The sequence below is a fragment of the Procambarus clarkii genome, chromosome 5, assembly GCF_040958095.1.
Source record: "Procambarus clarkii isolate CNS0578487 chromosome 5, FALCON_Pclarkii_2.0, whole genome shotgun sequence".
In the NCBI taxonomy this organism is placed as follows: Eukaryota; Metazoa; Arthropoda; class Malacostraca; order Decapoda; family Cambaridae; genus Procambarus; species Procambarus clarkii.
In genome coordinates this window covers 38033250-38058900 of record NC_091154.1, presented here as the reverse complement: position 1 = coordinate 38058900, position 25651 = coordinate 38033250, and the positions used below count along the sequence as shown (strand labels likewise).

General features: G+C 40.5%; 2 protein-coding genes across 3 annotated transcripts; one reads left to right on the top strand and one right to left on the bottom strand.

The window, feature by feature from the left end:
• Positions 1–276: 276 nt before the first annotated feature.
• Positions 277–14252, bottom strand: LOC138349554 (uncharacterized). 2 transcript variants are annotated; one of them, XM_069301384.1, is made up of 2 exons: positions 13065–14252; positions 277–3725 (listed from the first exon to the last, which is right to left on the bottom strand). In XM_069301384.1, exons 1-2 carry the CDS (start codon positions 14174–14176, stop codon positions 3686–3688), a joined length of 1152 nt encoding a protein of 383 aa, XP_069157485.1. In that variant the 5' UTR covers positions 14177–14252; the 3' UTR covers positions 277–3685. The 2 variants fall into 2 exon arrangements, with proteins under 2 accessions (XP_069157485.1, XP_069157482.1); XM_069301381.1 differs by lacking the exon at positions 13065–14252 and adding an exon at positions 5715–7084.
• A 3737-nt stretch (positions 14253–17989) lies between these two features.
• On the top strand, positions 17990–24979 carry LOC138350467 (pancreatic triacylglycerol lipase-like). Its single transcript, XM_069301394.1, has 9 exons — positions 17990–18146; positions 18568–18667; positions 19538–19692; positions 20377–20474; positions 20885–21038; positions 21329–21441; positions 22075–22183; positions 23789–23951; positions 24490–24979. The coding sequence occupies exons 1-9, from the start codon at positions 18125–18127 to the stop codon at positions 24545–24547; spliced, it is 972 nt and encodes a 323-aa protein (XP_069157495.1). The 5' UTR covers positions 17990–18124; the 3' UTR covers positions 24548–24979.
• Positions 24980–25651: the final 672 nt, after the last annotated feature.

Sequence of the window (25651 nt, the reverse complement as noted above, 5' to 3'; positions counted from 1 at the left end):
GACTTACCTGGCACAGGAGCGAGGCTGTGTATAGGTACTCAGGAGTTAGTTAGCTTTTTGTGGGGTTGCATCCTGGGTCAGTAGTTCGACCTTGGGGGAAGGGGGCTTCGATATAAGCCTAACATGTATGAATACACTCTGGCTTCCTGTCCCTCCGACACAATGAATTATTATAAAATTATTATAATTTCAGGAGAGTTTATGGTAAAGGATTCATTGAAAACGTGAGAAAAGAGAAAATGTGAATTTTATACGGAGACTTGAGTAAAACTCACATAAATTTTGACTAACTGTATTTACAAGATGGGTATGGGGTGCATAATAAATGAACTAAACTAACTGTATTTACATTCTTTATAAATAAAAAAGACAGATAATTATGAAGACCTCATAAGACCTCAACGCATCTTTAACATAGTGGGTCTTGTAAGTGTTAAATGAGACAGTGTTAGTTGTCATCCACTTAAGCAACCCTGGGAGTATAATATTGACAGTGTCTATCAAGATATCTGGATTTCTTGAGGAGATAACAACATGCGAATTTAGAGCAGAACAGATATTTCTAACACTACACACAGACGTGGGAGTGATATTCAGTCGCAAATATTCAGAATATAACACACACAAATTTGTTTAAACTCTTAACTTGTCTGCTTGCTCCAGCATTTGCTACCCTTATTTATTTATATATTTATTTATTTATATCCATACATGAAGGTACATTGGGCTTATGAAAGTACATAGCATTGATGTAAAGCCTTGTAAAGCCACTATAACACGCATAGCGTTTCGGGCATAACAGAAGGCTGTTATCCAACGGTATTTCTGCCTGAGGTTCTATTACTCCAAATTACACATATAATAATAATAATAATAATAATAATAATAATAACATTAGCACACGGATCCATTGCGAACTCCATTCCTAGATAGCATATACCCTTAAGAATGAAAGTGTTACCCCTGACAAGCTGTCAGTTTTCTGTCTTCGTCTAGACGACTAGAGAAGAAGACCGTCCACACGAGGAGACCCTCGTGTAAACATGACTATAGCACTCTACAAAGCTCTTTATCTTTATTTAAGAAAATACAATATAAATCATATATACATAAGTTTTAAAAGGCAATATTACATTACAATTCTCAGTGAACAAGTGTTTCATTATCACAGAACATGATCTTTAAAACCCCTGAATGTTATACTTATTTTTATTTAAATGATTTAAAAAAAATTGGAGATTATATTTACATTAATTTACAGGGGAAATTATTACATTTATACATATTTTATATAATTCTCAGTAAACAAATTTTCCATACCATCACCGAGCATGAGCCGTAAACCCCAAATGTTATACCTGATCTGCAAGAACTTCAATATTTTGTTCTTTTGTCTACTGAGTAACCCTCCTGCCTGCCTGGTTATCCACACACAAAAAATGTAATCAGAAAGTAACATAATTATTGTATTCTTGGAGCTTGTGAAGATCTCTTCACAAGCTCCTTTAATCATAAACGACCAAATTATGTTTGTTATTACTTTCTCATCAACCAACGATTGTCCTTAATTACTACAGGTATAATAATTGCTTCTCATCAATCCAGTTTTTACCGCCAATACTAAAAATTAAATAAAGTTCATCATTCAGTATTTACTTTTTAAACTTAAAAATACTCATATCAGCTGAATTTATTACTTTATTTTTATTATTAACATCTTTATTGACAAAATTAATTACAATTTTGCCTAATCAGAGGATTTTGATAGTCTTATTAAATTGAGGATAATGCTAGTATGAATTTATTACTGATTTATAAATTTCATTTTTGTAAACCAATAAGAAAATGTTTAATATTTTTAGTTACATCTCTCTTAATCATTAATTGTGGCTTGTATTCCTCAGTACAAGCCCTATAATTATCTACAAATAACCAGTATGTAATTACGGGCTATTCATGCCCGTGCCACCGTTTGGGTGGCTTAATCTTTATCAATCATCAGTATGTAAATTATTGAATAATAATAATCCTCAACAGTGCATATATTCTGTAAATAAAAAGTCTGAAACAGTCTTGGAAAAAGACCACGTGTAACGTAATTGATTGATTGATGAAGATTAAGCCACCCCAAAAGATGGCACGGGCATGAATAGCCCGTAAAGTAACGTAATTAACGTAATTTAGGTTAAACATCTTGGTCAAATCACTTCACCTGACCACACACATCTAACCTTGAGTCATTAGCCATTCGCTGTTGAGTGGCTTAATCTTCATCAATCAGTCAATCAATCAATCATTAGCCATCCCCCACAAAGGTGCAACAGTCTAACCCGTTCTCGCACTTTGTTACAGTCAATATTGACTCATTAAATACGTGCATATGTGACATACTAAACATACTAGTTTACCTTGAAAAGCTTCATAGAAAACACCGACCTTACCTAACCTTCTTAGTATGTTAAGATAAGCATCTTATTGCTTCAAAATTACAATTATTACTTAACCTATTATAGGTATAACCTATTATAGGTATAGGTTAATATATCTAATTAAAAGTATACCTATTATAGGTATAACCTATTATAGGTATAGGTTAAGTAATAATTGTAATTATGAAGCAATAAGATGCTTATCTTAACATACTAAGAAGGTTAGGTAAGGTCGGTGTTTTCTATGAAGCTTTTCAAGGTAAACTAGTATGTTTAGTATGTCACATATGCACGTATTTAATAAGTCAATATTGACTGTAAGAAAGTGCGAGAACAGGTTGCTTCTATCTCTATTTCCAGGGATTCAACTCCCAGGAAGTTGCAATGTGTTTACACTCGACAAGGGAACGAAACCATCTCATCCCATCTTCTCGTAATTGCTGTGTGGGTTGTCAATCATAGACCAGCATGTCCTTCGATTTTTGTTTTGTGTCTATCCAGAGCTTTGGGAATATAGGACCTGGATATCAGATATATTTTTCCTTGACAGTTTTCGACCAATGTTAGTTTATTGGAATATATTTTGAACTTTATTAACTTTTCTGTTCCAAGTTTATGTATTTGTAATGGATACATTCCTTTCTAGTAATAAACATATTAATATAAAAACATTTAAATTAAATATTAAATGTTTACACTCAAAATGTCTGAATCATTCAGTTGTATTCTCTGATGGAATTAAACATAAGACTTTAATTGATAGTAAAAGTATATATCTTCAAAAACTTTTATGCTCGTAATTTAGTGGTTTAGTGTGAGTGCCCAGGAAATTATAAAAAAGGAAAGAGAAAGGTAATATTAATATATTTAGGAGGTATTTAAAGACGGAGTAAGAGCTAGGAAAGAGAGAGAGAGAGAGAGAGAGAGAGAGAGAGAGAGAGAGAGAGAGAGAGAGAGAGAGAGAGAGAGAGAGAGAGAGAGAGAGAGAGAGAGAGAGAGAGAGAGAGAGAGAGAGAGAGAGAGAGAGAGAGAGAGAGAGAGAGAGAGAGAGAGAGAGAGAGAGAGAGAGAGAGAGAGAGAGAAAGGAGAGTAGATTTCCAATGCATTAAAATCCACGAAAACACTGATTTTGCTTGTTGTGTGAATAGTGTGTGGCGCCTTAGACACAGTCGCGCTGTACAACGAACCCGTAAATACTGTTCTCGCTGTCCTTACGCGTTCCTTGATGCTTGTATACCTCCGTGAGGTCCACTTCTTCATAAATCGGCTCTTCTGGGGGTCCAGGTTCGTCGCCGCCTGTAATTTAGAATAAGCTATCAGATACATAAGTGCTGTCTATCTGTGCTGTCAACTGTCCACGCTGACTACCTAAAAAGACGATTCATAATCGCACGACAACATGCCAAGCAAATGTTCTGAACGTTTCTTAACCTGGATGTAAGGTTATTATCTGGAGAAAGTGCTGAATACTTGGAAGGAATTTGAGGTTTTGGGTTGGAGGAAAGGAATGGTGCCCAACCTCTTGGCGGACGGTCGGGAATGGAACACCGACCTGCAAGAAGCGAGCCCGTCGCTCTACCGTACATTTCAAAGCGATTGATTCTAACGTGAAACTATTGAAGGAGGGTGGGGGGCGGGCTATGTCTTTCACCTATGTCTTTCAGGAAGTCTGGTCGGGGACCGGGCCGATGGGACGTTGAGTCCCGAAATAATCGCAAGGTAACCTAGGGAAGAAACTTATTCTAGGAATCAAAGCGTGTTTATCAACGCCGGCATTACAACAAGAATAAAATGTGATTTAAAATTTACATTGAAAGTTCGCCTTTCATTCGTGTAGAACTAAAGAACATAACAACATATGTTATGAAGAGCATATGTTCATCTCCCTAAGACAGAAATAACCATAAGACAGAAATAAAGGAACAGACAGAAATAAAGGAACAGACAGAAATAAAGGAACAGACAGAAATAACTGTACGGGAAAATAATGATCACTTCTAACATAGTATCACAGACAGGAATATGTCATCAGAAACAAGGCAAATTCTTTTTCCAGAAAACTTACAGCTCCCGAATTCAAATTCCCAAAAGCACTTACATCTCTCTCTCGAGTATTGTTCGCTGAAGGTACAGAATCCACGAAAAGAAAGGAATCTTAATATAAGACACATTTTCAAGAATGTTCCAAAGTGTTGGATACGATATTGGGCTTAGGGCGAGGCTACGGGATCCAGTAAGTTCAGTAGAACTTCGGTTTCAACCCTTTTTAACCCTGTCGTAGCTCAGTCGATTAAGGCAGTGTCTGGGATGCTCCCGGACGCAGGTTCGAATCCTCGTCACGGCCCTTGTGGATTTGTTCATTAGGGCCTTTCATCCCCTGGAGGTAAAACTTCACCCTTCATCCCCTGGAGGTAAAACTTCACCTTTCATCCCCTGGAGGACAAGCTTCACCACAGGAGCTTCCTGGCCAACCAGTATATATCACATCACCCTAGAGGTAAAAGTTTTACCTTCAGGGTTGACTTGAAGTAAAGAGTTGAAGAAGAGTTTACTTCATCCAACCTTCAGGGTTGGATGAAGTAAGCTCTTGGTATAAATACACCGAGAAGCGGGATGTATACACTTCTTGGTGTATACATGTAAACAAAGTGTTTTATGAATTATGAATTGCTGTATACATTCCTTTACTTAATACTAAATTACTAATTATTTCTGTTATAAGTAAAACAAATAAATGGTTCACCTACTCTTAATTCCATTTATTATTCACTAAAATTGTTTGACTAATTAATTCTATAATAATTATAAATTGTATTATTAGTAGCAGAATCATCGATTTTTTTTATCAATTTTCCTATAAAAATTTATCACCAGTGTTGTAAAATGAGGATGATATGTAAATAATTGTCAGACAGGACGTCAAACGTACCATCGTCAGGTAAACTGATGTCATACTTTACCCCACAAACCTTAAAGCAGATAGTAAACAGCAACCACTAACACTGACAAAGATTCAAGCTAGAATAGACATATATATATATATATATATATATATATATATATATATATATATATATATATATATATATATATATATATATATATATATATATATATATATATATATATATATATATATATATATATATATATATATATATATATATGTCTATCTTTCGAGTGAAACAATCCAATGGTTCCACGTCTATCATTTTTTTTATTATTCAGTTAGTACAGTGGTTCAATAGGAAACAATTTATAAAAAAATATATATATTTAACGTACGTTTGCATATTTGCTTTCGCATCCATATGAGGATCCCAGAGATGAGAGCGACGAGGGATACTGTCACCGAGATGACGACAACCTTAAGATGTGTGCTCTGGGCATCACTTGGTTGGTAACCGTAGGAGGGAAGTGTTGTGGTGTTCCAGGTGACAGAGCAGCGGGTGTCATTCGGTTGTAACTCTAAAGAATTGGTTGACGGATGGGTGGTGGTGGTGGTGGTGGTGGCACCGGCCAAGGAGGAGCTGGATGGGGAGGCTTCGGGGTCGTCTCCATCAGTAGGGTGTTGAGTGGCAGCGGTGCGAGGCGGGTAGAGGCATTCAGGGCGCTTCCTCGTCCATTTGGAAGATCCTTTAGCTGATACTTCAATGTGCTTAAATTTGTTTGTTCTCGACCATTTTTTCGTAATGATGGTTTTATTGTAACATCTGTCAACTGACAACTTCAATCCCCATTTATTAGGGGTGATCCCTGCATTATGTTGCACAAATGCCTTTACTTTTAACTCGTGCAAATGAGAGAGATTGCATAACCTTTTTTCAGTAAATGTGATCTTCACCTGAGACAGAAGAAGTATACCTAATGTCAATGTCACATTGACGGAGATGGACTGTTCATTAAGAACGAAGTACAAGGAGGCAGTCCGCTTAGTAAATGTACCAATGATTCTCCAATTCACTGAATTCACGACCTTAACTGAGTCACATTCATCTCTCTTTCTCCTTTGGTGACGGATCTCTTGCTTCCAGCTTTTGTTTTCACTGTCCAGTTGTGAGGTGTTGGCGTCCCAGCGCGAGGACCTGTCTTGAACCATCGGTGTCCCGTTGCTGCTTGTGAGGGCCGAGAGTTGTATCACACGGGAGGAAGCATTATTCATAATATTGATCAGCTGGGCTTTTGTTGCAAGCAGAGGGACAGCAGTGGTGAGTGAGGTGTTTGTGAGGGACCTGGAAGTGAGGACCTGCAACCTGGAGATATAGAGTGACTGGGTCTTGAGGGCAGGCGAGGCAAACACACCGGCCGACTTCTCGCTGCTGCTCTGCGCCAATATCGCGACTATAATGAGCCACAACAGCATAATTGCACGCACTTCACAGCTGCGTGATGCGGCATAATCACGCACAAACATCTTAAACAACGCATGCACAACACTCCCTCTTCAACTATGCACGCAATTTGGGTCTTCCAGTCGCGCCCTCACATTGTGATAGCCGCCTCAGTATGTACTAAGCATAATCTTATGAGCTCTTCCCAGAAAACATGGGCGGATGTGCATCCTGCCAATGTGCGGATGTCTAAGAAAATCGCCATTTCTAGCGAAATATGCCACGCTACAGTATCATACTGTATATATACAGTGCATATATTCACTACAGTATATTTTGGTAGCAGTCTTTCCTATAGGCATATAATATTGAATGTGATATAAAGGGAAAAATCAATGATTCTAGCGCAAATCTTCTCTATTTTTCATACATTTTTATTCACTTGAGAAGGAAGCTTAAAAATGAACTCTTCAAAGTTCATTTGTACAGTTTTATTTGGCTTGACGCAAAAATATTTTTGTTAACATAGTTAAAGGCAGAGTTGGAATGATCACAATTTTTTGTCCTGTATGATATATACACGAGGATGAGGTGAGGGTGAAGCACCTCCCTATAGGTCCATTGTATCTTGTCAATCACCTGTTTGCATGATGGCTGATAGAGTATGTTGTATGTCCCGTCGTGTTCCGGAAGTTAGTAGAGTGTAATTTGGGTGTTAACATCAGAGGTCCACAACTCTTCAACTTCTAACCAACAAATATATATATATATATATATATATATATATATATATATATATATATATATATATATATATATATATATATATATATATATATATATATATATATATATATATATATATATATATATATATATATATATATATATATATATATATTATTAAATATGACCGAAAAAGTAAGATTAATAATTCTAACACGAATTTTCTCAATCTTTCGTACATTATATATATATATATATATATATATATATATATATATATATATATATATATATATATATATATATATATATATATATATATATATATATATATATATATATATATATATATATATATTATTAAATATGACCGAAAAAGTAAGATTAATAATTCTAACACGAATTTTCTCAATCTTTCGTACATTACGCTTCACTGTTGGAGGTAAATCAAAAATCACTTCTCCAAAATTCATTTTTATTTCTAGTCTGACGCGACACGGGCGCGTTTCGTAAAACTTATTACATTTTCAAAGACTTCACAAATACACAACTGATTAGAACTTGCGTTTCAAAGTTTTTATATCTACATTTGAGTGAGGTGGGAAGGTTGATGTGGCATTACATTTGAGTGAGGTGGGAAGGGTGATGTGGCATTAACACAAGACAGAACACTAGGGGATATTAATAGGGTATTAAAAGTATCAACACAAGACAGAACAGAAACAATGGGTATTGAATAGAAGTGTTTGTAGAAAGCCTATTGGTCCATATTTCTTGATGCTTCTATATTGGAGCGGAGTCTTGAGGTGGGTAGAATATAGTTGTGCAATAATTGGCTGTTGATTGCTGGTGTTGACTTCTTGATGTGTAGTGCCTCGCAAACGTCAAGCCGCCTGCTATCGCTGTATCTATCGATGATTTCTGTGTTGTTTACTAGGATTTCTCTGGCGATGGTTTGGTTATGGGAAGAGATTATATGTTCCTTAATGGAGCCCTGTTGTTTATGCATCGTTAAACGCCTAGAAAGAGATGTTGTTGTCTTGCCTATATACTGAGTTTTTTGGAGCTTACAGTCCCCAAGTGGGCATTTGAAGGCATAGACGACGTTAGTCTCTTTTAAAGCGTTCTGTTTTGTGTCTGGAGAGTTTCTCATGAGTAGGCTGGCCGTTTTTCTGGTTTTATAGTAAATCGTCAGTTGTATCCTCTGATTTTTGTCTGTAGGGATAACGTTTCTATTAACAATATCTTTCAGGACCCTTTCCTCTGTTTTATGAGCTGTGGAAAAGAAGTTCCTGTAAAATAGTCTAATAGGGGGTATAGGTGTTGTGTTAGTTGTCTCTTCGGAGGTTGCATGGCTTTTCACTTTCCTTCTTATGATGTCTTCGATGAAACCATTGGAGAAGCCGTTATTGACTAGGACCTGCCTTACCCTACAGAGTTCTTCGTCGACTTGCTTCCATTCTGAGCTGTGGCTGAGAGCACGGTCGACGTATGCGTTAACAACACTCCTCTTGTACCTGTCAGGGCAGTCGCTGTTGGCATTTAGGCACATTCCTATGTTTGTTTCCTTTGTGTAGACTGCAGTGTGGAAACCTCCGCCCTTTTCCATGACTGTTACATCTAGGAAAGGCAGCTTCCCATCCTTTTCCGTCTCGTAAGTGAAACGCAGCACGGAACTCTGCTCAAATGCCTCCTTCAGCTCCTGCAGATGTCTGACATCAGGTACCTGTGTAAAAATGTCGTCAACATACCTGCAGTATATGGCCGGTTTCAAGTTCATGTCGACTAAGACTTTTTGCTCGATGGTACCCATGTAGAAGTTTGCAAACAGGACACCTAGGGGAGAACCCATGGCGACCCCATCTACTTGCTTATACATGTGCCCATCCGGGCTCAAGAAGGGTGCCTCTTTAGTACAAGCTTGGAGTAGTTTCCTCAGAATACTTTCTGGCATGTCAAGAGGAGTACAGGCTGGATCACGATACACTCTGTCGGCTATCATTCCGATTGTCTCGTCCACAGGTACGTTGGTAAACAGCGATTCTACGTCCAACGAGGCTCTTATCCCTGTGGCCTGTGCGCCCCGCAGTAAGTCCACAAATTCCTTTGGAGACTTCAGGCTGAAGGCGCAAGGAACATAAGGAGTCAGCAGGCCGTTGAGTCGCTTCGCCAGTCTGTACGTGGGTGTGGGTATCTGGCTAATGATTGGCCGAAGTAGGTTTCCAGGCTTGTGCGTCTTGACATTTCCATACGCATATCCAGGTTTATATTCCCCAATGATCTTTGGCAGGTGGAGTCCTGCCAACAAACTGATCGAAACTGTGAACGCCAAGAAATCCGGACTCCACCTGCCAAAGATCATTGGGGAATATAAACCTGGATATGCGTATGGAAATGTCAAGACGCACAAGCCTGGAAACCCACTTCGGCCAATCATTAGCCAGATACCCACACCCACGTACAGACTGGCGAAGCGACTCAACGGCCTGCTGACTCCTTATGTTCCTTGCGCCTTCAGCCTGAAGTCTCCAAAGGAATTTGTGGACTTACTGCGGGGCGCACGGGCCACAGGGATAAGAGCCTCGTTGGACGTAGAATCGCTGTTTACCAACGTACCTGTGGACGAGACAATCGGAATGATAGCCGACAGAGTGTATCGTGATCCAGCCTGTACTCCTCTTGACATGCCAGAAAGTATTCTGAGGAAACTACTCCAAGCTTGTACTAAAGAGGCACCCTTCTTGAGCCCGGATGGGCACATGTATAAGCAAGTAGATGGGGTCGCCATGGGTTCTCCCCTAGGTGTCCTGTTTGCAAACTTCTACATGGGTACCATCGAGCAAAAAGTCTTAGTCGACATGAACTTGAAACCGGCCATATACTGCAGGTATGTTGACGACATTTTTACACAGGTACCTGATGTCAGACATCTGCAGGAGCTGAAGGAGGCATTTGAGCAGAGTTCCGTGCTGCGTTTCACTTACGAGACGGAAAAGGATGGGAAGCTGCCTTTCCTAGATGTAACAGTCATGGAAAAGGGCGGAGGTTTCCACACTGCAGTCTACACAAAGGAAACAAACATAGGAATGTGCCTAAATGCCAACAGCGACTGCCCTGACAGGTACAAGAGGAGTGTTGTTAACGCATACGTCGACCGTGCTCTCAGCCACAGCTCAGAATGGAAGCAAGTCGACGAAGAACTCTGTAGGGTAAGGCAGGTCCTAGTCAATAACGGCTTCTCCAATGGTTTCATCGAAGACATCATAAGAAGGGAAGTGAAAAGCCATGCAACCTCCGAAGAGACAACTAACACAACACCTATACCCCCTATTAGACTATTTTACAGGAACTTCTTTTCCACAGCTCATAAAACAGAGGAAAGGGTCCTGAAAGATATTGTTAATAGAAACGTTATCCCTACAGACAAAAATCAGAGGATACAACTGACGATTTACTATAAAACCAGAAAAACGGCCAGCCTACTCATGAGAAACTCTCCAGACACAAAACAGAACGCTTTAAAAGAGACTAACGTCGTCTATGCCTTCAAATGCCCACTTGGGGACTGTAAGCTCCAAAAAACCCAGTATATAGGCAAGACAACAACATCTCTTTCTAGGCGTTTAACGATGCATAAACAACAGGGCTCCATTAAGGAACATATAATCTCTTCCCATAACCAAACCATCGCCAGAGAAATCCTAGTAAACAACACAGAAATCATCGATAGATACAGCGATAGCAGGCGGCTTGACGTTTGCGAGGCACTACACATCAAGAAGTCAACACCAGCAATCAACAGCCAATTATTGCACAACTATATTCTACCCACCTCAAGACTCCGCTCCAATATAGAAGCATCAAGAAATATGGACCAATAGGCTTTCTACAAACACTTCTATTCAATACCCATTGTTTCTGTTCTGTCTTGTGTTGATACTTTTAATACCCTATTAATATCCCCTAGTGTTCTGTCTTGTGTTAATGCCACATCACCCTTCCCACCTCACTCAAATGTAATGCCACATCACCCTTCCCACCTCACTCAAATGTAGATATAAAAACTTTGAAACGCAAGTTCTAATCAGTTGTGTATTTGTGAAGTCTTTGAAAATGTAATAAGTTTTACGAAACGCGCCCGTGTCGCGTCAGACTAGAAATAAAAATGAATTTTGGAGAAGTGATTTTTGATTTACCTCCAACAGTGAAGCGTAATGTACGAAAGATTGAGAAAATTCGTGTTAGAATTATTAATCTTACTTTTTCGGTCATATTTAATAATATATGTCTACAGGAAAGACTGCTACCAAAATATACTAATATATATATATATATATATATATATATATATATATAAATATATATATATATATATATATATATATATATATATATATATATATATATATATATATATATATAAAATGTTGCTGGAACAGTGGTTAAAGAATTCAACAATAGAACTTGACAACTGCTTGTAGGAGTTGCCGGATCATCTTGACTGTGATAACTGACAATTAAAGTCTGCGGACAGAGAGCACCAATAGCATCACACGCCAAGCTGCACACTGGGACGCCCGGAGTTTGGCCCTATGGCGTCAGTGAGGAGAAAAACCCTCCACGCTGGTCACGTGTAAATCGCAAGTAAGCTTCCTTTCACATTTGAGGTCTTGTTTAAGTGGCCTTTTTATTTCAGTGCATCAAGAGCTGCAAGCCATTTCTGTTTCTTTGGAACTCGTACACTCTTTGTATCGGTGCGCGTATATGCTCTTTGCACGTAGAGTGTACGCGCACCTATCTCCGTACACCCCGTTAAATGCGGTTATATTATGGCCTTCGTATAATACAAATAAAAAACTACTACAGAAGGCCTACTGACTCATGCCAGCAAACTCCCATATATATATATTATATATATATATATATATATATATATATATATATATATATATATATATATATATATATATATGGGAGTTTATATATATATATTATATATATATATATATATATATATATATATATATATATATATATATATATATATATATATATATATATATATATATATATATATATATATATATATAGTTTGTGAGGGTACCACCTCTGGTGCCAATGTGGGGACCCATAGCCTCAGAGAAGAAAATAAAAAGTATTCAGAGGAGATCTTGTGGTTTCTCACTGAACACTAATATTATCTTCTCCTACCACCCCCATTCTTTTGTATGTACACATATATATTTACTTTATTTGAACTTTGTTACAAAAAAGGAGTTACATATGGGTTACAAAGATGGTTATCATAGGTTGTCGAGTTCCTCCAGCTCCTCAGATGGCGGGCAGGAACCCTATATATATATATATATATATATATATATATATATATATATATATATATATATATATATATATATATATATATATATATATATTTATATATATATATGTATCTCTCTCTCTCTCGTATATATATATATATATATATATATATATATATATATATATATACATATATATATATATATATATATATATATATATATATATATATATATATATATATATATATACTCACAGTATTATAATGAACACAGCTGCGACGACGGAGAAGGCTACGACCACCAAGAGGAGGATTACAGCGACTTGTATCCTCTGGTTGCGACTTGGAAGTAAACCATATGAGTGGGTTGACGGACGGGAGGTGGTGTCACGGGCCAAGGTGTCACCCTGGCCGGTGTCACCCTGGCCGGTGTCACCCTGGCCGGTGACACCCTGGCCGGTGACCTCGAAGTCATCCCGTGGACTGGATGGGGAGATTTCGGGGTCGTCTCCATCAGTAAGGTGTTGAGTGGCAGCGTTGTGGGGCGGGTAGAGGCACTCAGGGCCGTTACTCGTCCATTTGGAAGATCCCTTAGCTGATACTTCAATGTGCTTAAATTTGTTTATTCTTGAAAAATATTTCGTAATGATGGTATTGTTGTAACATCTGTCAACTGACAACTTCACTCCCCATTCATTCTGATTGAACGCCTCATTGTATTGCTCAAATGCCTCTACTTTTAACTCATGCAAATGAGAGAGATTGCATAGCTTTTTTTCAGTAAATGTGAACTTCACTTGAAACGGAAGAACTATACCTAATGTCAATGTCACATTGACGAAGATGAACTCTTGATTAAGAACGAAGAACAAGGTGACAGTCTGTTCAGTAAATGTACCAATAATTCTGTAATCCACGGAATTCCTGACCATAACTGAGTCACATTCATCTCTTTTTCTCCTCTGGCGACGGATCTCTTGCTTCCAGCTTTTGCTTTTGCGGTTCATCTGTGTGGTGTTGGCGTCCCAGCGCGAGGACCCGTCTTGAACCATTGGTGTCCCGTTGCTGCTTGTGAAGGCTGAAGGTTCTGTCACACGGGAGGAAGCGTTATTCATAATATTGATCAGCTGGGCTTTTGTTGCAAGCAGAGGGACAGCAGTGGTGAGTGAGGTGTTTGTGAGGGACCTGGGGGTGAGGAGCTGTAACCTGGAGATATGGAGTGACTGGGTCTTGAGGGCAGGCGAGGCAAACACACCGGCCCACTTCTCGCTGCTGCTCTGCGCCAATATCGCGACTATAATGAGCCAGGACAGCATCTTTGCACACACTTCACAGCTGCGTGATGCAGTATAATCACGCACAAACATCTTAAACCGCACATGCACAACACTCCCACTTGAACAATACACGTAATTCAGATCTTCCAGTAGCGCCTTAACAGTTTCGTAGCCGCCTCAGTATGTACTAAAGAACAAATTCTCATACGTTTTTCCCAGCCATGGGCGGATGTGTATCCTGTCTAAAGGTACGAATGTCTACAAAAATTAAGGTCACAGATGAAAGAAGCCACAGCACTGTAATCACACAACTGTCGCCACACTACTGTAGCCACTCTACTGTCGTCACTTCTATAGCCACTCTACTGAAATCACAGTTCTGTAGTCTACTGTAACAACACTACTGTAGCCAAGTACCACCAGCTTTGCAACCGGATGAGTATTCTGAGAGGTAAACTGCACTCCTCGGCGTATGAAAGTTTACCTTAGTCCTGAAACTTGTTTAGAACTAGCGTATGCTTGTTGTTCGGTCAGTACACTATTGTGAGGTGTTTACATTGGGCGATTGTTGGTTGCCTTGACGGGTGGTTGTTTGCTACTGCTGGGTGACTGTTTTTCAGTCTCAGTATGGGGACTTACGTGCCGCCACTAAGGAGGAAGGACTCGGCTGGGCTGACATTTACCTGTCGGGTGGATATTGGCGTCGTCAGCAACACTGTTTGCAGTTATGGGTGTGAAAGTGGAAGATCTCGTCGGTCTACAGGTTGTTCGTGACGACAGAGTAGTTCTGAAGTTCGCCGAGAGTGGCGTGTTCCGGAGGTTTCTCGACCAGTATGAGGACAAGGTGGTGGGGCTGAGCAACGGTCTTGGCTCTGTGACTGTGACGAATTTGAGTGTGGAGTACACTTACGGGTCTATTAAGAATGCGCCGTTTGAAATGTCTGAGGATCTTCTCCGTCGGGCACTTGCCAGGTATATGGGCGTGTGGACTCTATTCGTGCCTGGAGATATACAACCGGGGACGTCAAGGGACTCGGTAATGGTTACAGGACGGTTAAGATGGTTCTTCATGGGAATGTGCCGTCTTCTCTCGCGCTTGCTAGCTTTACGGTCTGCTTCTCCTACCGTGGGCACACTCGGACGTGTTTTAAATTTGGCCACGTTGGACATTTGGCTGTTTCCTGCGACATTCGGTTGTATGATCGGGTAAATGTGTTTCATGAAGCGGATTTTCCTCCCTTGCCCGAGCGTGAGGATGTCTCGGTTGTGGATGATACCCCTTGTAAGAGGACGGCCGCGGTGATGGGTGCCGCTCTAGTTAGTGCGGTTGGTGGTGTTGGTGTCGGGGAAGTTGTTATAACTTTTATTTGTGTAATGACATTTTCAAATAAAGTTAGATATATATACACACATACCAAAAGAATAGGGGTGGTAGGAGAAGAAAATATTTAAGAGTTCAGTTAGGATCCACAAGGTCTTCTCTGAGTACTCTTTATTTTCTTCTCCGAGGCTATGGGTCCCTACACTTGCACCAGAGATGGTACCCTTTTTTTTTATTTATATATATATATATATATATATATATATATATATATATATATATATATATATATATATATATATATATATATATATATATATACATATATATATAATATAAAGTATCCAAATAGGAAAAATAACTCGAAAATTCCAAACGCTTTCGTGTTCCAACACATTTTCAAGGAACACAGTAACGCAGCATTCATTGAAAATAAGTTGAGACACGAAAACATGTCGGAACTACTGAATTTTCGTCTTTTTTTCCTGTGTGTATTTTTGCGTCTAACTAAACCACATGATTATTCTCGCATTAGATATATAAGTAATCACCAAGATATCACACACAAGGGCTTTAACCCACAGACATGCACAACACTTCCACTTTAACTATACTTGTAATTCAGGTCTTCAATAACCCTCTCAAAGTTTGAAAGCCGCCTCTGTATGTACTAAATAGCACAATCTCATGATCTTTTCACAGAAAACACAGGCGGATGTGCATCCGGCCCAGGTGTGGAGAGCTGACAAATACAATGTCGCCAGCGAAGGAAGCCATAGCTGTTGCCACACTACTGCAGTAACATTACTGTAGCCACACTACAGTAGTAACATTACTGTAGCTACTTTAATGCAGCCACACTACTGTAGTAACATTACTCTAGCCACACTACAGTAGTAACATTACTGTAGCCACACTACAGTAGTAACATTACTGTAGCTACTTTAATGCAGCCACACTACTGTAGTAACATTACTCTAGCCACACTGCCGTAATCACACTACTGTAGCAACTTTACTCTAGCCATAGTACTTTAGCCATACTACCGTAGTAACATTACTGTAGCCACATTACCATTACAGCCACACTACTGTAGCAATGCTAGTGTAGCAACATTACTGTTGTCACGCTGCTGTAGCCAGAATACTGTAACCCCCCACAACTGTAACCTTGGAAAAGCTGAAGAATATAAATAGATGTCTTTCTGATAACACTTTTAGATAAGAATCCAAGTATCATGTTTGCCTTCCTTGGCAAGGAAGGCATAATATATATATATATATATATATATATATATATATATATATATATATATATATATATATATATATATATATATATATATATATATATATATGTATATATATATATATATATATATATATATATATATATATATATATATATATATATATATATATATATATATATATATATATATTATCATGTTTGAATAGTAATCCATGAGTCCTAAATCCTTCTTGTCTGCAGATTTAGCAATTTCTGCCTTGTTAAGCTGCTGTTTGGGAGCTCTTTTAAATTACAAGTTAAGTTAATAATCAGGAGAGAACATTGAGCCATCACGACTATATATCATTTGGAAAGGATATGAGGACAAGAATTTAGGATGGGTCGGAGGAAAGGAATTTTGCTCTACCACTTGGATGTTCGGGGATTAAACTCCGGCCTGCAAGAAGAGAGGCTGTCGCTGTACCGTCCAATCCAAATGGTTGGAATGTCATAATTCAAAGGCTAAGAAACTTGCAATAACATCGTTACTCAGCATCTTTCAACGTTTCGTCCTCTATAAAAGAATATTAACGTGGAAACAGACTTGCCCTCGTTCCAGCACGATAACAGTCTTGTTTACTAATGATATGGCGTCAGATTTTCCTGAGTGTAATGTTGATAAACAAGGAATCTGACCTTGACTATTAATGTTTACCATATTGATGATATATAAAATAATAATAATATTAATCAAACCCACTCTTTTTTATAGTTTGTGTGATGGTAGTACTTGCACCTCTATCCCCCTGCATCTCCCTCACCCTGCACCTCTCTCACCACCTCCCTCACCCTGCACTTCTCTTCCCCAACAGAAAGGGTTAGCCAGCGATGGTGGACACAGGTGTGAGAGTTCTCATCTCACTCGATAACACGCCACCTGCTCTCAGCACTTGATCAAAACATAGCCTTGTGAAATTCCCCAAACTGATGCGTTTCACGGCACCCTCCACCCAAGCACATCCCCCCCACCCCAGTCTCCTACACATGAACCCCCCTCTACAGTAACCCCCCCCTCACAATATGTATCACGTTCGCCACTCTAATGCTATAGGTGTTTATTTTCTACCATCCAAGACGTTCCCGTTACCCCTTGGTTATTAATCTCGTATTGCTATATTATATCGTCCACACTACTGACCCACTACCCCAAACACACACACACACACCCTCCCAACACACATACACCCCCTCATCCCAAAACACATACACACACCCCCTCTCTCTCCCCCTCTCTCACACACACACAGCCAGAGACGTGTCGCAGGAGCCTTATATAGAGACATCTGGACATCAGTTGGAGTCTTCCCTTGGCTCCCGTGGTGGCGTGAGTCTGCAGTGTCCCGGGGTGACTGAGAGACAGCCGGAGCCTGTAAGAGTTAGAGTCTGTGGCAGCGTCGGAACTTCAGCTACACTAAGCATCAACAACTATGTTAAAGTACTTCCTTTGCGGTAAGTTGACCTGTCGCCGCTTCTCTGTATTGATAACCTTTGTTTCCAGTAACCATTGTTTGGTTTTGCAGCTGTATGCGAGCCTAATGATATAGCGTTAACATTGCAGACGATTGCACCTTTCATGCTTGCATTATATACACATATATATATATATATATATATATATATATATATATATATATATATATATATATATATTATTATATGAGTCTAGCGATGATGATCATGTGTTCTTTTGTCTGGGTCTCTAAATCGTTGCGATCGTTGAACCGTATATAAATATATATGTATAAACACTCGATTTAAGTGTATTACGAGAGCCTCGACCTCGGCTATGAACTGGAACTCAAAACCATGACCCCAGCCTGACTTAGAACGCCTTTCGTGACCCTTGTTGACCCGTTATTGCTCCCTACAGTGGTGGTGTTGGTGTCGTGCGGCGAGGCGGTCCCCACGACACCCATGCAGGAGGCTCCGGGCGCTTCAGTAGACGATGTCCGGTTTCTTCTTTGGACCAAGTAAGACTGGCTCGACTTTGAGATGTCGAGGGGGGGGGGGGAGGGGAATACTGGGTATTATGATCCAATTTTATGTGAAATGTTCGGAATTGATTGAGCAGTTTCTATTATAAAGATAGTCTATTTCATATAGAATAGACTATCTTTATTTTTTGCAACTGTTGTTTCTAATAATGTACCATTATGATGATAGAAAGTTAAATAATGGTACATTTGACGCCAATGTTCAAAGATTTATGAGAGGGCACTTAAAAGGGTATTCCAGACACTGTTGCAGATTCTCCCTCTAAGGCCCTAATTACTACGCCTTCGCTGCCTGCCCTAATCACTTCTCGGACCTCTTTTTGTATATTAACATATTTAGGTAAATCTATATTTACACGGCTACCTTAGACTCGTATGAAGGTTTATTGAGATAATCATGAGTTAGCCTTGACAAAAATACAAATCCCCATCATGTAGGTAGTTATGAGGAGAAAGTACTTAGTCAGTATGCCTATATAGCACTTGCAAAGGGTATGAGGACAGAGAACTGTGATTGGACAGAAGGAAAGAATAGTGAACAACCACTTTGATCATCGGGGAATCGAACGCCGACGTGCAAGAAGCGAGGCCGTCGCTGTATCTACCAATCCAAGTGATTGGTACCCATCCTCTAGGATGGTTTGTCATATAAGAAGGAAGGAGAATTATCAGGAGAAAGCACCAAGCCATTACGACTATATTGCACTTGGAAGGGATCAGGATAAGGATTTGGAATAGGACGGAGGAAAGGAATGGTGCCCAACCACTTAGACGGTCGGGGATGGGTCTCAACCACTTGGATTGATAGATCAGAACTCTCACCTTTTTCCTCCCGTGGGTATTCAGGAGCAACTCCGGCGACGGTGCCTACTACGAAGTGGTCCTCGACGACTCAGGGAGCCTCAACGGGTCGCCGCTCAACGCCAATGACCCCACAGTCGTCCTCATTCACGGGTTCTCGAGCTCCGGCGACAGCGGCTGGCCCGTGGACGCCAAGACCGGTACGTTATGGAAAGATCTGGAGACGTGAGCTAATATCTCTAACGGCAACGATGTTTCAACCAAAGAAACAAAAATGTTGCGTTTGTCAACATTTCGCATTTCAACATGTTTCCTTAAGAAGTTAAGCAAATTTCCCCAATAATAGATTAATAATGTTAGGCAATAATGATGCTCTGACAGTGATGTGATTTAAACCAGGATAACAGGATAAATTCAATTATTATGCGTTCAAATAAGACCTTTAGAGCTCAGAATCAGCAATTTTTACAACAAATTATCAATACATAACTCAACATAATTCTAAACAAAAAAACATTTACTACACTTACTGTACGGACATTGATTTTTTTTGGCCTTTATTTAAAAAAATTGTTTATCCTGTGTATATATAATGATTTTATTTTAAGCTTCGTAAAGATTTCACCTGAACATCCTGTACTTCTCCCGGCGATTTCTATCTCATTCTGATCTTTAACATAATTTCCAAAACCGGTGTCTGAATACTGGGAGATTACTATAGTCCTGGACTGTGTTCAGGACTAAAGTGTTCTTGCTGATTAGTCAGTAAAATGTTGTGGTGGCGTTAATAATCCTCCCACGAGGGAAAGTCCTTAAGCCCGACAACATCCCCAAACTAAACATTTCCCCCATACTTCTACCGCCATTGTCGCGACGTTCCTCAGAGCTGCTGAAGCAGGGATCGTACAACGTCATCTCCGTGGACTGGGGTAAACTAGCAGCTGCCCCCTGGTACCTCACTGCTGTAGCCAACGTTCCCCTGGTGAGTCCTCAACCACTTCCCTCCCACTCACTCCTAACCTTATCGTTTCATATTGACTATCTCTATCCATTATTTTATCTGCCACAGACCTAATGATATTTTAAATGTCTGCTATAAAGTATCTTTCAAGACTTGTCCTCTGTGTAAGGCCCATGAGGCACACTGCCTTAATTATGTCACTTTCGCAGGCGATAAGTCACAATAACGTGGCTGAAGTATGTTGACCAGACCACACACTAGAAGTTGAAGGGACGACGACGTTTCGGTCCGTCGACTTGAGAATGGTCCAGGACGGACCGAAACGTCGTCGTCCCTTCAACTTCTAGTGTGTGGTCTGGTCAACATGTCACTTTCCTTAAATAATGTCTGCACATTTCTTCCGAATGACCTGAGACGTCTCTCCCATGCAGGTGGGTGCCCACACAGCCACTTTCCTGGACTGGCTGAAGGCCTCCGTGGGTCTGGACACCAGCAAGCTGCAGATCACTGGACACTCGCTGGGCGCTCACGTCTCGGGCGCCGTCGGCCAGAACGTCGCCTCCTTCACCGTTCCCGCCATCACTGGTATTAAGACTCTTAGACCTCCTTGGTCCCGCTGGGAGACTTGGACAACCTGGTCCCAAGCCTCCTTAAGTGTGATGTCATAACTGACGTCGTGAGGCTTTATATTTAGAATGATTATTGTTATTATTACAATAATATAATTGCAATTAATTTTATTATTAGAATTAATGTTGTAATTATTGTTATTAATATTTTGGTTATTATTATTATTGTAATGGTTTTATTATTATCATTAGCATGGTTATGGGTGTAACCGAACCTTTACTCAACTGTGCGGTGTATTGGAACAGGTTTGGACCCGGCGGGACCGGAGTTCTACTCTAAACCAACGTCTGAACGTCTAGACGCGTCTGACGCAGCATTCGTCCAAATCATCCACACCAATGGTGGCGAGATACTGCAAGTACGTCACTTTCGGAGTGCTGTAAACGACTATATTCAGCCGGTTTTTTGGTGTGATTTATTGGGGATTTATAGAGCTAGAATGGAGCTGCGTTTCAGTTCTTGGGTCCTGACTCTAGCTGCCTTCAGTCGACTGATGTTCATGATTCCTGTTCTTTTGTCTCTGGCTAATCTGCATTTGAATCTGTGTGTTGTGGCTCCGTCACTTCAACCTCTCATTTATAACATGTCTTGGCTATTCTGACACGTGAAGAGTTATTATTTAAATACCTGTAGCGTATCCGGGGACTGCGTTTATATGTGTGTTTCCTTGTTGAATTCTTCAGGTTTACAATAACCCGACTTCCTTGTAAATTCCACTGAGTATTTCGTGTGTTGTGATCATATCTCCCCCTGTTTCTTTTTTCTTAGGAATGTATGGATTAGTTTTTAGATTCTAATCATAACCGCTGGGTCTAATCTGGTGGCATCAGTTTGAGCTTTCTCCAACTTTATACATAAGACTCGAATGGCTGTATTAGGTTCAAGCGTAACTCAAGGGAGATCCCATGATTGGGGCCAGACAACATGTATTCACCTCAGGTGTTCAGCGTATATTGTCGCTTTGTTTACGATATTTTGTCTTATCCCTCAGAGCTGTGTGGGCCTCGCGGACACCGCCGGCCAGGTCGACTTCTTCCCTAACGGAGGCGTTCACCAGCCCGGGTGTGTCGACCTGGGTGAATGGACCGACCTGCTTGAAGGTAATAGCTGGCCAAACGCACTCACGACCCACTGACACCTGTGTCGTCCTCACAGGTTCAGTGGAGCAGCTGACTACACGTGTGTGTGTGTGTGTGATCCCTCCTCTTTGTCTGCGTGGATGGACCTCGTGTGTGTGTGTCCATCTATGCAGATGGACACACACACACACACACACACACACACACACACACACACACACACACACACACACACACACACACACACACACATATATATATATATATATATATATATATATATATATATATATATATATATATATATATATATATATATATATATATATATATATATATATATATATATATATATATATAGCTATTAGATGTTCGCTCTAATTTGTCCATATATTACCTTTTTTTCCATTTGTGACATCCAGTCTCTGACCATAGAAGCATAGAAGATTGTGTGTACCCAAGGATGACCTACTTTCTCTATTCATACATGGCCCCCCCCCCCCCCTCTTTGTGTTCACAGATGTCTTTCTATGATTCACTTTTTATGTTCTCCGGTGTCCTAATTTATAGATGGCTTCCATCTGTGCACGTATGTGACCACTTTGGGTGTCTATAGATAACGCCTCTTCTTTTTTCAATAGATGATCCCCGTCTTTTGTCCAGGGATTTCGCCCTTCTTTTGTCCGTTGATGACGCCCCTTCTTTTTTGTCTGTAGATAATACCACTTCTTTTTGTCCGTAGATGACGCCCCTCCTTTTTGTCCGTAGATGACGCCCCTTCTTTTTGTCCGTAGATGACGCCCCTTCTTTTTGTCCGTAGATGACGCCCCTCCTTTTTGTCCGTAGATGACGCCCCTTCTTTTTGACTGTAGATGACGCCCCTTCTTTTTTGACTGTAGATGACGCCCCTTCTTTTGTCCAAAGACGAGTCCGTTTCTGTAGCAACCGAAGACTCACTTGTGCCTGTGGATGACCCCCTTTCTGTAACCCTCAGTATTTGATGCAAGTCTAAAAAAAATAGGTAGCTCGTGGATAATACCATTTGCCCCTAGGGGAAATTATAGATTAAAATGCGACGAGAACAGGTTGCTCCAGTGGCCGTGGAGGAAATACAAAGCCCTGTGCATCATGAAGCCCTCTGATTATCGTGAATACTTTTTGATTTTCCATCTTCGTCCCGAAGACATCAAGCTCCTTGATTTCACAGTTCCCACGCATGTTAAACCAGAGTACATCCACTCATTCTGTCTAGTGCGTTAAGAAAACGTATCAAGAGGACTGTTATAGCAGTTGCTGTTCCTCTGGATGTTGCAAGTTGGCTTGCAACTAAATGTTGAACTAGGGAACTATCAGGGGGGAAAGCGCCAAGTCATTACGACTATATAGCACTTGGAAAGGGTCAGGATAAGGATTTGGGATGGGAAAGGGGGAAGGAATGGTGCCCAACCACTTGGACGGTCGGGGATTGAACGCCGACCTGCATGAAGCGAGACCGTCGCTCTACCATCCACTCCAAGTGGCTGGGTGAATGTTGAGTGAATGTGTGCATGTGTGTGCTTCCCCCTTTACCCCGGAGGCGGGTGTGACGTTCAACGGGGAATCAGGCAGTGTTCTTTGCATCCACAGGCGGGTGTAGCCACGGCAGGTCCCACCTGTTCTGGGTGGAGAGCATCAACGGGTCTCCGGCCTTCAGGGCACATCCCTGCGACGACTGGACCTCCTACGAGAACGGCCAGTGCTCGTCCTGCGGCGCCGGCTGCCTGGAGATGGGCTTCCACGTGAGCCGCAGGTGAGGCACGGGGTGGGTAGGTGAGGGCAGGGAGGGTGATGGTGGGCAGGTGAGGGAGGGGGGGGGGAGAGAGAGGGAAAAGGGAGGGTCAGGGGAAGACGAGGATGGACAGGGGAGGGTAACACAGGGGTCATGAAAAACATGGAAGAATAGGAGACAGTAAGAGACGGTAGGACAAACGAACTTGGGATAAGGAGAGAAGAGGAGCAAGGTATAGTAGGATAGTACCTCCTCCGGCAACCAGGAGGCCTGGTCGACGACCGGGCCGCGGGGACGCTAAGCCCCGGAAGCACCTCAAGGTAACCTCAAGGTATGGATCAAGACAGAGTAGAGAAAGGCAAAGGGAAGGCAATAGATAATAGGAATTAATGTTAGAAAAGATAGGAGAGAAGAAAGGGAATATAATACTCACCTTCCGTCTGAACGCTCCTTCCTCGTAACTCAACCAAACATAACCATTTACTCACAAGATTCAAAGTACCTCAATATTGTCTTATTTAATTGTTTATTGATCGATATACCTATTGCTTCTCTCCAGTCTGCGAGGCACGTACTTCCTGACCACCAACAGCGACCCGCCCTACGCTCAGGGGTAGATCGACGCCTCGCTCCTAGACGATAGATAAACAAGACTGTTGGAGCCACCAGTGATCGGGAGTGTCAAGCCCTGGCCCCCTCCAGCCACTGTTAACCATCGTCACGTCGCAGTCATTATCCTTCTTCGAGTACAATTTCATCATCCTTCCCAGTCATACACATTCTTCTCATAAATTATCAAAGTCCCCTGCAAGCCATTTTCCGTGTTATGATCTCTATAATAATTCTCTTTTGCCTTCATTCGGCTTCCAGTCCCTATAATCTACACATACATTTATCGCACTCTCTCTTTGTTACTGTAATCATCCCTCCTAGTTACTTTATTTCTCCATTCTTCCAATTATTTTCAGCTATCTACGTCAATCTTCTGCCTCCATTTAAACACTATACAAAATGTTGTTTTAAAGGATAATAAACACAAATGTTAATTGTATCCTCGTTTCTTACCTTGACGGCTTGAGACTCTATAGACGTTTGTGAAGCATCTCCAGTATGGATATTGGCGGACAACTACAGAAAATTAGTTTGGGCTGGACTTTCGCAGTCATTTGGACAGGACTTTCCAAGTCATTCAGGCTGGATTTTCCCAGGCACTTGGGCTGGACTTTGCAAGTCGTTTTGGTTGGGCTTTTTCAGCCGTTTGAGATAGGATTGCCTAAGTTTTAGTCTAGATATAAGTATCTTTCGCTCATTATCTCAGGTTAAGTACCGTTAGATCTGGTCAACAAATAGATAGGAGAGATCGAGAAAAACCTCGCTCTCGACTAGAGAGATCTCGACAATAGGAAATTAAATTATCATCTCGTTTAAAAAAATATCAATCATAGTCTATCATATAAAGTAACGTTTTCTATTATTTTTGCAATATTAGAAAATGGAAAGCTAAAGAATTTAAGGTAAACTATATATTACACTAAAACTCAATCCTATACCAGAATTTATCTGAGGTGCTACTTTCTCTCATGTTGCCTCGACGGGGACAGAAGGCCGGCGGCTTACCAACTATCCCACCTTGTCCCTGAAGATTTTTTCCAACTGGATTTGCTATCACTATGGCCTCTGGTGCGTATAAAATCAGTCTCTGACTCAGGTAAAAAAAAAAC

Coding starts and splice junctions, on each gene's coding strand:
- LOC138349554 (XM_069301381.1), bottom strand. CDS start 6,843: ATGTTTGTGCGTGATTATGCCGCATCACGCAGCTGTGAAGTGCGTGCA. Junction 3,726..5,714: donor GCGAAAGCAAATATGCAAAC/GTACGTTAAATA, acceptor TCTAAATTACAG/GCGGCGACGAACCTGGACCC.
- LOC138350467 (XM_069301394.1), top strand. CDS start 18,125: ATGTTAAAGTACTTCCTTTGCG. Junction 20,475..20,884: donor CTGTAGCCAACGTTCCCCTG/GTGAGTCCTCAA, acceptor TCTCCCATGCAG/GTGGGTGCCCACACAGCCAC. Junction 23,952..24,489: donor GGCTTCCACGTGAGCCGCAG/GTGAGGCACGGG, acceptor GCTTCTCTCCAG/TCTGCGAGGCACGTACTTCC.